This window comes from Mytilus californianus, unplaced genomic scaffold (genome assembly GCF_021869535.1).
Source record: "Mytilus californianus isolate M0D057914Y unplaced genomic scaffold, xbMytCali1.0.p SCAF_3, whole genome shotgun sequence".
In the NCBI taxonomy this organism is placed as follows: domain Eukaryota; kingdom Metazoa; phylum Mollusca; class Bivalvia; order Mytilida; family Mytilidae; genus Mytilus; species Mytilus californianus.
Genome location: NW_026262679.1, coordinates 27480393 through 27494736, shown reverse-complemented (window position 1 = coordinate 27494736; position 14344 = coordinate 27480393). Strand labels below are relative to the sequence as shown.

The following is a 14344-nucleotide window of genomic DNA, read 5'->3' as shown; positions in this document are numbered from 1 at the left end:
GAAAGAAACGAGTGCTCGAAAGGAGAAAGACCATGATCTGTAATCCTGTTTATTCGTCAACATCAACAAACTTTCATCTTCCGTATTATCTGTATTCAGTTCGACTGTCACGAACCAATTCTGACAGAAAATGACTAAAGTGTGTATCTAAACTCTAAGATCTCATGTCTATATGTGACAAATATTTACATAGTTACTTCCTATATAGGTTATATGTTAGACTGGTTTGTTAGTGCTGGTGTTGAAACGAGTGGAGAGATTTTAGTTGTTTGCAATAATGCGAATCCGGGTCCGTTCCTCCTGATTAGCGTTCGCCTTAGTACCTGTTCACCCTAATACCTGTTTTTTCCTGGGTCTTTTCGCCCTAATTCCTGTTCGCACTGAGACCGTTCGCCCTGATTTCTATTTTATTTTGTTATCTTGTCTTCTTCTTCTTCCTGGTATAATATAAATTATTTGAATTAATTATGTTAAAGTTTGTTGAAAATTCCGCCGCAATAATTGGTCAGATCATATGTTTTCGTATGTCATATGAATTCGTACTATGCATGCTTTTTCAATGGAAATTGTGACGTCACAATGAATTCTTAATAGCACGAAACCCCATGAGAAGAGGATTTATGTTGTATTGATGCTACCAGATAATGATTTTTCTTTTCATTTGCATTGAATATTCCTGCAAGAATATTCATCATGTTGAATGTGGACAGTATTTTGAAGAAGAAGTGTTTAGGAACTGGAGACCAAGTTATCTGTATGAATTTATTTTTTTTGAAACCTTGTAACAATTTCAAAACAATCCAAACAGGTATAACAAGATCCAACTCACTCCACACCTTGAGATCAAAAAGCCAATTAAGTGGCAAAAACAATTTCCCTTTAATGTCTTACAATTCTTACATCATTGTTTTAACTCATTCCAAGCTGACTTGTTAATTAAAAAACCAATTTCATTATTAATTTACCAAAAACAATAACTACAACAATCAGTGAGACCAAAGACATCGTAATCATATCTAATCAGCATTCTTAATTAATTTTCGGAATACTAAGGCTCTTCCACCTCAGAAATATATCACCTTAGCTGTATTTGGCAAAACTTTTAGGAATTTTGGATCCTCAATGCTCTTCAACTTCATACTTTATTTGGCCTTATTAACTTTTTTGATTCGAGCGTCACTGATGAGTCTTTTGTAGACGAAGCATGTGTCTGGCATACAAAGTTTCAATCTTGGTATCTATGTTGAGTTTATTTACAATCAACAGTCATTAAAAGTAATTCTGAATAAAAACAAATGTAACAATGAAGCCAATTAGCCTGATTAATGCTCCAAAACAAAAACCTCTTTTTTTAATTTCAATGTTTATTCATGAATTTGGAGATATACATTTTTAATATTTACCATTTTAATATCTTAATAAAATTACAAAACTTTAAATTAAACCATTAATATTATTTTTTTTATAAAAATTAAGGCGAACGGACCCAGGGCGAATGGACTGTATGGGCAAACGGACTCAGGGCGAACTGACCCAGCGCGAACATGTAATTAGGGCGAACGGACCCGATACCCAATAATGCTATTTATTTACCATATTACAATTTCTTTTACATCTTTTACATTTATTAATTGACACCCAGGTCTTGTAAGCAAGCTAAACTTTATGAATACTCAAAATTTTGATATGCTGTTACGGCAACATACTTTCTTCATCGTCATAGACCCAATTTCCATTTTTCTTTTTTATGAATGAAAAACACCAGTTGTATCGAGGTCATTCGTTGCAATTGTCATTGAAAAACCAACTCTTAATGTGAAATAATAACATAAACATTGTGACATAGAAATGTTGGGGAAGGTGTACGAGTTGAAAGTTGACTATATCTAAAATTTGAGACTAATATTATCAATTAGGGCACCAGAGATTGTTTCAATAATATTTTGCCAATTTTGGAGTAAATAATATGTGCCTGTCAACTTGTATGTGTTTAGATAGTGTATAATCTGTCTAATACACAACCAGAAATTGCATATGATACCTGTTTACCTGCACATATTCTCTGATAAAAAAAACAGCTGTAGTTTTGAACTAGATGTCAATAACTGTGAAAGGGGTTCAAATTTACTTTAGGTAATGGAAGGTCCAGGACCTGTGACCAAAAATACTTGAAGGTCCTCCTTTATTCTTAGAAGGTCCAATTTTATTGAAAATTCAATTTATAACAGAAAATACTTACCATTCCAAAGCACTCATCATATCCTACTACATTACCCTCATTTATGTTCTGAATTTCTTAAATAAATTCAGTAAAAAAAAAAGGCTTCCCCTTTGCCCCAACACTATATGCTGTGTTAAATAACACTTTGTACCTTTTGGTTTCAATTGCTGCTTAAGAACACACTGGGCTAACCTTGTGTCAGATAACAGCTAAACTTAGTTTTCAAATCGTTGGGGTCGGTTTCTTTTGACCACTTTTTTGGCAAGATATATAGATGGTGGGGCGTAATTTTTCATCATGATTAGTATGGGGTCAAGTTTTAAGTTTTTTTGTCCAACGAACCCGGGCATTTTTCGATATCCCTTTCCCTTTGTGTGGGAAAAATTTACGTTCTTATTTTTGGTCTTTAGTCAGATCCTGTCTTTTGAGCTGCGTTAAGCCATTTCGTCAATCACCCCCTCTGTATCCCCTGTTTCATCAGATTTTCTTTTGGAAGAGGTCACCCCAAAACCAAACAGACTTGTATCATTTACTAGTTATGTTGTAATATTATATTCTCGAGTTTCCCAGTATCTTGTACGATGACCGGTCATGTGACTACACATCAAATCAATTGTGAAGAATCTAAGAAAACACATAAGTTAAGTTTCAATAGGTTGCATATTTTAAGATTATTTTTATACTTTTTGTTCAAAATGCTTTTGTAACTTTTAACCTGCAAAAATAGGAAAGTTCGTCAGGTGTAACTAACTACCGGTGAGAAGGTCTGAATCTGTAAATGGAAGTCACAGACCTCGGACCACCGTTAATTTGAACCCCTGTGTGAGTACTCTTATGTTGGTGCTTTGTGTCTATTGTTTTTTTTTTGTGAAGGGTAGGTTTTAGTGCTCACAAACATGTTTAAACCCGCCACATTCTTTATGTGCCTGTCCCAAGTCAGAAGCCTGTTATTCAATGCTTGTCATTGGTTCGTGTCTGTCATAATTGTTTTTTCATAAATTGAATTTTTATAAATTAGGCCATTAGTTTTCTTGTTCAAGTTATTTCACATTTTTCATGTCAAGGTCTTTTATAGCTGGTTTTACCTCATTGTTGACAGCTGGCATACAATGACCTATAATTGCTTATATCTTCGTCATTTGAACTAGTGTGGATAATTGTCCCATTGGCAATACTGTAATGATTTTGTATGTTTGTGTGGGTATTATATTACCTGAAGATAATAATTCCTGGCTTGAGTCATCAGTTCATGACTTTTTTTACTCAAGAGTTTAAATTATTTGAGCCACATAATTAAAACATTTTCAAGACGATAGGAAATTTATATGTTTTACCAAAATTTTATGAATGACCTCTGGCATTGTATGGATCAAGTCAAGGCTATAACTTTAATAATTTTTACTTATTGATTTTAGTTTTGAATTAGAAAAAATGGAAGACAGAAATGAAGAAATAGAAGAAGATATACATGATGGATTCAAAGATATAAAGGAGAAAGATTTGTGCCAGCATTATGAGGACAATGTGTGGAGTGATGGCTCAATCTGGCAACATATGCCTGATGACTTTATCATTCATATATTCTCATTCTTAGACTGTAACAGTTTGTTGGAAGCTTCAAAGACATGTAGTGTAAGATATCTGTAAACGTAATTTGGATGCATACATACATCATTGTACATCTTTGTACATCATTGTACATGTACAGTATTAATATCTCTGTTTGTATTTGCATATTAACGCAAACTAACAGAGAATTTTTTGAAAGACTCAATTGTAACAATGAAAAATAATTTAGATACTTTTATTCCTAATGAAATTATGCAAGCTGGCAAATATGTTTATTTTACATAGGTTGAATAATAGAGAAACGATGTGATGTACATGTTAACACAACAACATTTCTGTCTTCTTTTAAACTTTCTTGTGTATTTTTTGTTAAAATAGGAGTCTCACAACTCCTGAACAACAAATCTCAAAATTGATATATAGGAATCTTACCTTAATGATACCAAACATGTTAACACTATGTGAATTTGAAATAAAAAGACATTATGCCAACATGAATAAAGGAAAAAAACTTCGGTGTCTTCAATGATACAGCAACCCAGCAATACAAAAATAAAATAAAAAAAACATGCATCAAGCAATATTATGAGACAGAAGAAAAACTAAATTCATACATTCCATCTGAATTAGAAACTTTGTTGCATTCATAGAAATGGAGACGTGTTGCTATAGATGAAAGCTTATGGAAAGATTTAGTCAGCTGTAAAGTGGGCCGTCCAAGGACTTCATTACCTGACTGTGAGAGTTGGTATGAAGAATTCAGACGTCTCTGTATGAATGTTCCTGTAGTGGAAAGTGAAGTTTTAAAGGAACATGAGGATGAAGTTTATCATGTGATGTTCTCTCCATCAGGAAAATATTTCTCTTCAACAGGAAAAGATGGCTATGTTATTGTAAGTTTCTTCCTCAGTAAGATGTAACACAATGATTATTGAAGTGTAAGTTTCATACCTTCTCATTTTTGTCTAACCTGAAGGTGAGACTAAAGAGTTTCCTGGACAGCTTAGGCAACAATGTTTAAGTTTGTAATAAGGTCAGTTTATGGGTAACCACTAGTGGTACATGTAAGTCAATGATATTTGGTATGCAGTTGTATTAGCATTGGTACATCTCATATTTATGGGGATTATTTGATCCTGCCCTTTCAGTCACGGTTTAATGACTCTGAACCTTTTCCATAGTTTACATGTTAAAGTTTGTGTTAAGGTCAGTTTAAGTTGAGCCACTTAGGATAAATCAATAGTATTTGGTATGCAGTTGTATTAACATTGGCAGTTCTTATTCCAGGAGATTATATGGCCCTGTACCTTCAGTCATGGTTTATTGACTTTGAATGTCTTTTATATATAAGAATAAGAAGATGTGGTATGCTTGTCAATGAGACAACTCTCCACCAGAAACCAAATGACATAGAAGTTTACATAGTTTACTTATTAAAGGATTGTCATTTGAATTTCAACATTTGTATTATACTATCAAAATGACACACAGGTAAGACATATCTCTATATCAATATATAATTTCTGTTTTTATTGTTACTTCATCGTAGTGATAGATGTAAATTTTTAAAAGACCTTATAGTAACTGTCATGATTAAGGACAGCAATAACACTAATGTTCCTTTGATCATGTTGATATAATTTATTATTTTTCAGTACATGTTAAATCTTGCTAGTGTTGTCACATGTACATTCATCACATATTCCTTTTTCCTTATTTAGTAATCCTTCCATACATTTTTCTTTGATGAAATAATATTTTATAGAAAGACTATTGCTTGTTGTTGGTGTAGCATTGTCATTTCCAAGTTATCACATATCTATTAGATTTGCTGGATGGATGTGTTATTAAGACTCATATGTTTATATAATTATTTTTAGGTTTGGGAACTTGGAATGCCAACCACAATGTTTACAAAGAAACTTGTTGTAGATTTACCTAGTTATACACGTTTTTCTGAATTTAATCAATCAGAGACCAAACTTTTAGTGGCTGGCATGGATATGGGGTACTTCTATGATGGCTTTATAAAGATTTATCACTTTGGAAAAGGTAAATATTATATTAAGGGAAGGTGCTTCTTATGGAGGAGTCACTACATGTACATGTACTACTACTGGGGTGTTTAACAAGCCTGAGTACCCATGAGGCTTTTGCATGGTCATTTAGCCGAGTTAGGTAATATCTATTTAATTTTTTGTTAGACAATAGAATAATTGTGTTGTATTTAGTTGACTCCAATGCAGAATGTCAGTCCCTCAGCATTTAGAATTGAATTGAATTGAAGCCCATTACAGTTTATAGTTTCCTTACATCATCTTGAAAAAACAATTTCGTTTCTGTAGTATAATGGTTCACTTTTTATACAATCCTCTTAGAAGTTTCTTTAACAGTAATACAAAGGGTCCCATCATTATGAAATAGTCTGAAATTTGTATAGTTGTTTTGAGGGTAATCAATTTATTACAGAACTAATAGAACTCTGCCTTGTTAGAGTTGAATTTCCTAATTTCCGAGGAGCTTGGTATGATGACGATAATTTTATTTCCATGGGTAGAGCTAGTGAAGATGGACATGGCTATTTTTTACAAGTGCGGACTCACAAGGTAAGAGTAATACAGTCAAGTCGAGAAGTATTCTTTTGATGGGTTGAATTGATAGCAAGTGAATTTTCTGTTATCAAATGAATTTCATTTAAATTTCACTACTGCTAAGGTATTTGTAACAGGATAATGTTTTTGCCCTCTTTGCTGTGGTATTTGCCAAAACCTTAATGTCTGTTTTATCCTTCTTAGAGACGTCTGATCATTTGTACTCTTTATTAAATGCAGCTGTTTTGTTAATGTCTTGATAGCAGAGGAATAATTTGGAATGTTCGAATTAACTATCTCTATATATTATGTAATTAAACATTAATATCATGTTTGAGATGTCCCCATTGCTTTATTTGCATTGTCCTTATTATTGGTGTCAACTTTCTTGGTTAACAACAGGACTAAACAAGTACATAGAACTTTTTAAGAAAAACAGTTATTTGGTCGAGTATGTATGTTTGATAAACATACATTGTAGTTTTAGATGCAGACCTACTGGAAATTTTATACAGCTTTTTCAGAATTTGGCATTGTTGTTACATAAAAAAGGGCACTTTACCTGTTAATTTTTACATAAAGCATAAGCTGTTAAGCTGTGGAACTTACTATAAGGGATGATGTTTGGTAAAAAATTTTGTTTTTGTTATAAAAAAAATTGATAAGCTAAAGAAATGGGAAGATTTGTGAATAGGACCAGCAACCCTGTCATGTAAAATCCATATGCAACAAGGCTTGAAGTTGATTAAGGTAGCTTGGGTGTCTTCCTCCATCTTGGATTTTGAAATAGCAGATAACAATCGGTCTATATTTTTAATGAAATGTGCAAATCTCGAGAGTAGTATGTAATTCATGTGTAAGATTTTTCGTGTAACTATAGAAAATTATGTGTTTTATCATATTTACTGCTGTATTTTACAAAAAACAGAATATTTTTGTTTGATTCATTTTTTTCCAACTTTGCCACATAAGGGGAGATAACTCAGGTAATGTAACTTTTATAATAGAATGTGTTTGTGGATTTACCTATTTTATTATGTAGCAAGAAAATGAGTTCGGTGACCTCATTTTTTCTTTTTATCAGAAAGCACTTTATTAGAGCTATCTTCTCATATTTTATCTTACAATTCTATGGTGCAGTTTTCTTTTTATCACACAAAATTGTGTTTTCCATGCATAATCTATATAAAATCTGACAAATTTGCACAACCTGTAGCGTGAAAAAAAGCCTGGTGACCCATACTTTTTATTATATTTTGAAAAAAAACATGATATAAACTACATTTTGACAAATTATTAAAAAAAATTTATGGATATTAATGAAGACCCCCTATCCACCTTAAGGTTGTATATAAAAAGTGGTTGCTGTGTTCACACTATTATTAATTACTGAATTATTCAAGGTTTTAAAGGCCCATTTATTTTATGTTAAGTTCTTTAATTGACAAACCTTTAGTTTAATTGTTCTGATCAAATGAAATATTGCTTTATTTTTTTAGGCTGAAAAGAAAATTTGTCAGCATGAATTCAGTGAGTTAATGAAAATCAGGCATTGTCGTCATAGAAACGATTTTGTTAGAATCATAGATAAATCAAAATGGCCAAAAACAAAAAACGAAAAGTCAGATGATTGTGAAACAGATTATAATTTAGAGACTTGTCATGCATCAACAAGTGTTTGTGATTGTGACCGTGACCCTGTGACAAAGAAAAAAAAACAGGAAGATGGTGAAAGCAATGAAGATGATAGTGAAAATGCTTGTAGCAGTGTAGAAACTCATGATAAATATTTGATTTTATATCAAACATCATTGGATTACAGGGCTTCTTTGTACAAGTATGGTATAGATTATAATGTCTTGAAAGAAGCTGAGTCAGGAGAAGCAGAAAGGAAAACAATATTTACACCTGCCCATTGTTTATATGAATGTGATGGTACATGTATTGGAACAAGTTTATCAAAAGATCATAGGTAAATTCAAATAATTGACCATAGGCACAATTGCATTTATGTCCATTCATCATAAACTTCTTAGAAAATGTCAACAATATTTTAGCATTACAGTCTTTCTTTAATACTGTGAATACACATTTTTTTGTGGGCATGTTGTGATTGAGATCAATGGACAAGTATGCTAGATTAATTATTGCAATTTCAGGTAAGGCTATGTACAATAGAGCTGTCAACATTTTAAATGTAGGTTTTTATTATTTTTGCTAAAGCAATCCCATCTCAATTTTTTCAGTGATATTAACATTGCAAAAATTATGTCTGAATTTCCAGTAAACAATGTCATCTTTTATTTTTATAAATATTTTTTTTTTTAATTCAACCTAAAAGTATCATGTTTTTAAAGGTCAGATAAACATTACAATGATCAATATGACCTTCCATATGTGAAAAGGCTGCAGTTTTCAGTGAAATAGGAAAATTTACAGAAATGGCTTTAAAAAAAAAATCCAAATTTTATATTGAGATATATGAATCAATCAGTGATTCCACAAATCTCGGTTATATCAGAGTATATTTTGTTCCAGATTTTCCTTTCTCATTAATTAGGGGCAGGTGATTCACTTATTTAAGGGTGTTTTACTCATGGCTTGATTTGTCCTAATAGGGTAGTCTGCACACCTGTACCCCCAAAGTTACCAAAGTTAACCTATTCACAATTAAAGGTTATGCAACAATCTCAGATAAGAATCTATTAATGTTTGCTTAAAATAGGTATCTTGCTTATTGTGTGAGACAAAAGATTCCAGGGGAAGGATTTAGTTTGTATGATGAGAGTATAGAAGTCAGAGTTTATGACCTACAGAATGACCTTGAAACTAAAGAGATTTACACTGGAGCCAGATCTGTTGGAGAAGATCATGTGTCCTATATTTTCCCTTCTATTAGCAAGAATTTTGTTGCCTGGTAAGAAAAGTTAAATCACTTTTTGTTACATGGGAATTATTTTATCAAACTTAACTTTTAACACATGTCTTTATTAATGTAATCATACAAAAGAAAAAAATAAATCTGACAATTATTTTATCCATGCAGTAGTTGACAATTTACAGTTCAGCATACAAAATATAAGTTCCGCAAAATATTCAGAATGAAGCATCTTTTGTCCTGCGTTTGATTAGACCATTCGCTTTATATTATAGATATAAGAAGATGTGGTATGAGTGCCAATGAGACAACTCTCCATCAAAGTCACAATTTGTAAAAGTAAAAACAGATGTGGTATGAGTGCCAATGAGACAACTCTCCATCCAAGTCAAAATTTATAAAAGTAAACCATTATAGGTCAAAGTACGGTCTTCAACACGGAGCCTTGGCTCACACTGAACAGCAAGCTATAAAGGGCCCCAAAAATTACTAGTGTAAAACCATTCAAACAGGAAAACCAACAGTCTAATCTATATAAAAAACGAGAAACGAGAAATACTTATGAACCACATCAACAAACGCCAACTACTGAACATCAGATTCCTGACTTAGGACAGGTGCAAACAATTGCAGCGGGTTTAAATGTTTAAATGGTACCAAACCTTCACCCTTATCTGAAATATACATTTTGTACTTTTTGGGAGATGGGCCCTGAGTCTCTAAACTACCATATGGCACTCAGGGTCATGAATTATTTGTTATATATATTATACTGAACTGTAAAAAATATCAAACCTTACTGCAGGGTTAAATAATTACAGTGATACAAAATATAATTATATAGCCATATTTCTGTATCAGGGTAATATTCAAATGGCTTAAAAGTTCTTATATTGAAATGCTTTTAAACTCTGTTCTGGACTACACGGAGAATTTAATCTTTTTTTCTGGTATTATTTTAAATTCTTATTCAAAACGTTCTTTTTTAATATCCAAGACGTCCAATATGAACATCATTCCATTGTCCCAGCCCTATTAAGATATATGGAATGGCTGATGTTCGTTAGATAATAAGAGGCAATATACAGTACATGGCAAAAAGTATTGTGATTTTTAACTATATATTTCATATAAAAGTATGTTTTTTCAAAAAAATATTATGAGGACATTTCTGGTTGAATTTTAATCTACCCGGTACCAATAGAAGCAGAATTGTCACAGGCTTTTTTTTTATTTGGTTATATTTTCACATTCTGCATTTGTGTTCAGTTTTATGACGTGATATTTTTTTTATACAGTAAAGTTAGTATTGCAAATTATGATTTTACAAATGTTTTATATATAAAACTTTTGTTATTTGAAAATTTATGATTTTCACATGGTTTATTCTTTATTGATAAAATTTTCTGTTTTTTTTTCTTCAGTGGAAGTGAAAATTTGAAAGGTTATATTTGGGACCGTCGCTATGGATTTATATTATCAGAACTCAATCATGAATGTGGAATTCATTCACAGAATGGTGTAAATGCTACTGCTTTCTGTCCAACAGATCAGGAAGTTTTGGTAACAGTAGCAGACGACCTTAATATCAGAGTTTGGAGGTCAAGACAGGCTATTTATGACACAAGAATTGCAAGTGTTGTAAACGTTCAAAATAAACCTGATAATCAGAATGTATTGTCTTCATTGGACGTTCAAAATAAACCTGATAATCAGAATGTAATGTCTTCATTGGACGATTCAGATTCCAATTCTTCAGATGAAGTTGTCATGGATGATTTAGATGATGGCAAAACAACGTGTTGTTATGGACTTAAAAATAGAAAAATAAAGGCAAAAATAACAAGAAAAAGATAGTGAAGACATGAATCTTTTAACTTGAGATCAAATAGCCATTTTTGTTCAGGATTTGATTTGATAAAACCAGTTAACCTATAATTTCTTTAGTAAGAATTGAAGTAAGAAAAAGAATCATTGTATGATTAATGTTTTTTTATATATTTATATATGTATAAGTTTTATAAGCACACAATCCAAGATAGTTATTGTTAGCCAGTGTTATTGCAGGAATTTTGTTTGAAGTGAGATTATGTATTGTATAAAGTTATTGTAGACTATTTACAACCTAATGTTCAAGTATTTGTTTCTGCAGTTTTTCATCTTTGACTATTTCTGTGAGGAGTACATAAAGATGAAAGAAATAGTACATCAAACCCTTAAACTGTTTTGCTTATATGATAAAATAATGAAAATGGATACAAAAAAGTTAATTTTTCATACAAGACAGCAAAAATTATATACTATAGCAAAAAGCTGACACGTTCATGAAATAGGTCTGCTGAGAAACTGTTGTAGATATAAAATTATTATAACCCAATTTTTTTGGAGAAAATCCCTAACACCATGTGAGCATACTTGCATGTTATTTTTAAGGGATCCATACCTTGACAGTATACTTTCATCTGTAAGCATAGATCTGTGATATATTTATAGGTTTTTTTGTATGGAGTATATATGATATGATATGATTCTCTTTATTCTTATTTTTAAATTGTTGTGGAAGTGTATAATTGTATGTTATAAGGAAGTTCTTGTAAAGATACTTGATTATTGCTATTTAGTGTATTTTATCCTTAATCTTTTTTTGTGATGATTTTTCATATCACTCGCTTGAGATAGAAAATTATCGGAAACTAAAGGCGCACATGACATTGTCAATGTAAACATCAAAGACTTCGTAGGCAAAATAGTGATAAACAGATTATCAATGGTCTTTCAAACTCAAGGATGTTTCTCTGCCACATCTCATCTCAGGCTGTCCCCTTTAATGTGATTGTTGCTCAGAAACACCCTCTCGTTTGAAAAATCATCGATAATCTATAAATATATGTATCTAACATAAATATGATAAGTGTATTATTTATATGTATTGTTTTTCATTTGTTCGTTCATGTTTGTTTGTAAGTCATTGCCCCTAGTGGACCTAAAGTGCTTATCAATAATGTGAAGTATAATATTTTGTAAAAACTTAAGTTTAATGTTGCTACTGATTGTTGTTTCTTATTAAATATATGCTATGCATTGTTTATCTTGAAAAGATAAACCATGCTCTCTATATATATTAAATGGTCATTCTAATATACATACAAGATATACAACATATTTGTTCCCTGACAAGATATACAACCTTATAATTTGTTTGCTTCTGTAAATTTGCATTATTATTTGATATTAAAACCAATAGTCTTTCATGTCTAAATCTATAAGTGATGAATATTTATAATCAGACATTAAGCTAGCTTAAAGAACTATTTTATTACCTGTATTAGTGTGCAGTTTTTGTTTTTGTTTTTTATGTGAATTTCAAGTGTTTTTTTTCATCAATCCAGTTTTTTCTATCCTTGTTTTGGGGTTTTTCTAAACTCTTAACCTCAATCTCCTTTCACATTATTTCGTACTGTAAATTCAGAAATTTTTGTGAGGTTTTTATTAATGCGAATAGTGGGACTCGGTGAGTATTGCAATAATAAGAACTCGCATTCATCAATCTGATGCATAAAACTATATATATATTTTCCTAAAATCGCAATAATTAATCTAACATTTTGTCCATTCTTCAAAAATCACAATAATTTCTGAATTTACAGGAATTGCTTTATATATCTTTCAAATCTGTTTTGTCAAGGGAAATTGTTACTTTTATATTTGGGATTGACAAAATTCTGACAGTATTACTGGTATTGAATTTTGTAAAATATGTTTTGTATATTTGAAAAGCACATCTTTCCAAAAGTGTTCCAAGAATTAATCTGTTCTTAATTCTAGTCATAATTTATATAGAAAAAACTTTCATTGATAAATATCTTATTATTCTGAAAAGAAAAAAAGGTTGAATGATTTTTTATTTTTCTTTGCTTATTTATTTCCATCAAAGTATCATTTATAAAAAAAAAATCAGTTGATTCTAAAAAACTTATTTTGATGTGCATCATATGCATCACCATATTCATAATTAGTGACATGTCATTTTTGTCTGTCCTTGAAGGAGTCAAAATGAGAGACATAGGTATGCTGTTTCTGGCATCCGCGGCGGGGCTTGAAGGTGCTTCAACAATGTATTAGTTTGTGATTAGGTCAGATTATGGTGAACCACTAGTGGTAGGTCAATGATATTAAGTATGCAGTTGTATTAGCATTGGCACATCTCATTTAATGGAGATTATTTGGCCCTGCCCCCTCAGTCATAATTCATTGACTTTGAAACTTTTACTTAGTTTACATGTATTAGTTTGTGATCATGTCAGTTTATGGGGAACAACTAGTGGTAGGTCAATTATATTTGATATGCAGTTGTATTAGCATTTGCACATCTCATTTCCATGGAGATTATTTTGCCCTGTAACTTCAGTCATGATTCATTGACTGACTATTTTCATAACTTACATGTTAAAGTATTGTTATTTTAATTTCAACATTTGCATTTTACTATCAAAATAGCAAAAAAGGTGAGACATATCTCTGTGTTAACAGTTTATATGTTCAATGGTAGGTTAAAAATTTGCACATATAATTTTGTTTTGCTTTCACTACAGAGTAGAGTATTTGTTGCCCCACCATGTTCTTGACTGTAGTTATATGTTACACAATGCAGTGTTATATCAAGCTTGCAATGTAAAAAAATTCCTGTTAAAGTTCATTATATATCAATTAAAGGAACTTCTTGTATTTGAATTCTAATTTGTAGCATATGTGTTTGCGACTTTAAACAAGGGGGACATGCAAAACTATATCACTAACTAAACAGCTATACATAGAAAATTCTATATAGATGTTGTATGAAGTCAAGATCAGATGACACTTCTTAGACATAGACCTACACCCATCTTTATAATTTACAGCATAAAGAGTTTTGAACAGTCACATTTAGTAATTAAAACTGATTTTATCAATAAGACCAGATATGTGAATTGCTGGACCATAAAACTTTTGCAAAGTCATTATTTGTCATTATATCAAACTCAACAACTGATGAATAAAAAGTAATGTGGGATTTTATGTTGACAAGACAAATTTAGTAAAATAAGT

General features: G+C 31.2%; 1 protein-coding gene across 1 annotated transcript; it reads left to right on the top strand.

Annotated features, from left to right (window-relative positions):
* The first annotated feature begins 3 nt into the window (after positions 1-3).
* On the top strand, positions 4-13990 carry LOC127734273 (F-box/WD repeat-containing protein 5-like). Its single transcript, XM_052244043.1, has 8 exons — positions 4-139; positions 3637-3853; positions 4441-4683; positions 5671-5842; positions 6260-6396; positions 7881-8353; positions 9107-9298; positions 10684-13990. The coding sequence occupies exons 2-8, from the start codon at positions 3653-3655 to the stop codon at positions 11114-11116; spliced, it is 1851 nt and encodes a 616-aa protein (XP_052100003.1). The 5' UTR covers positions 4-139; positions 3637-3652; the 3' UTR covers positions 11117-13990.
* Positions 13991-14344: the final 354 nt, after the last annotated feature.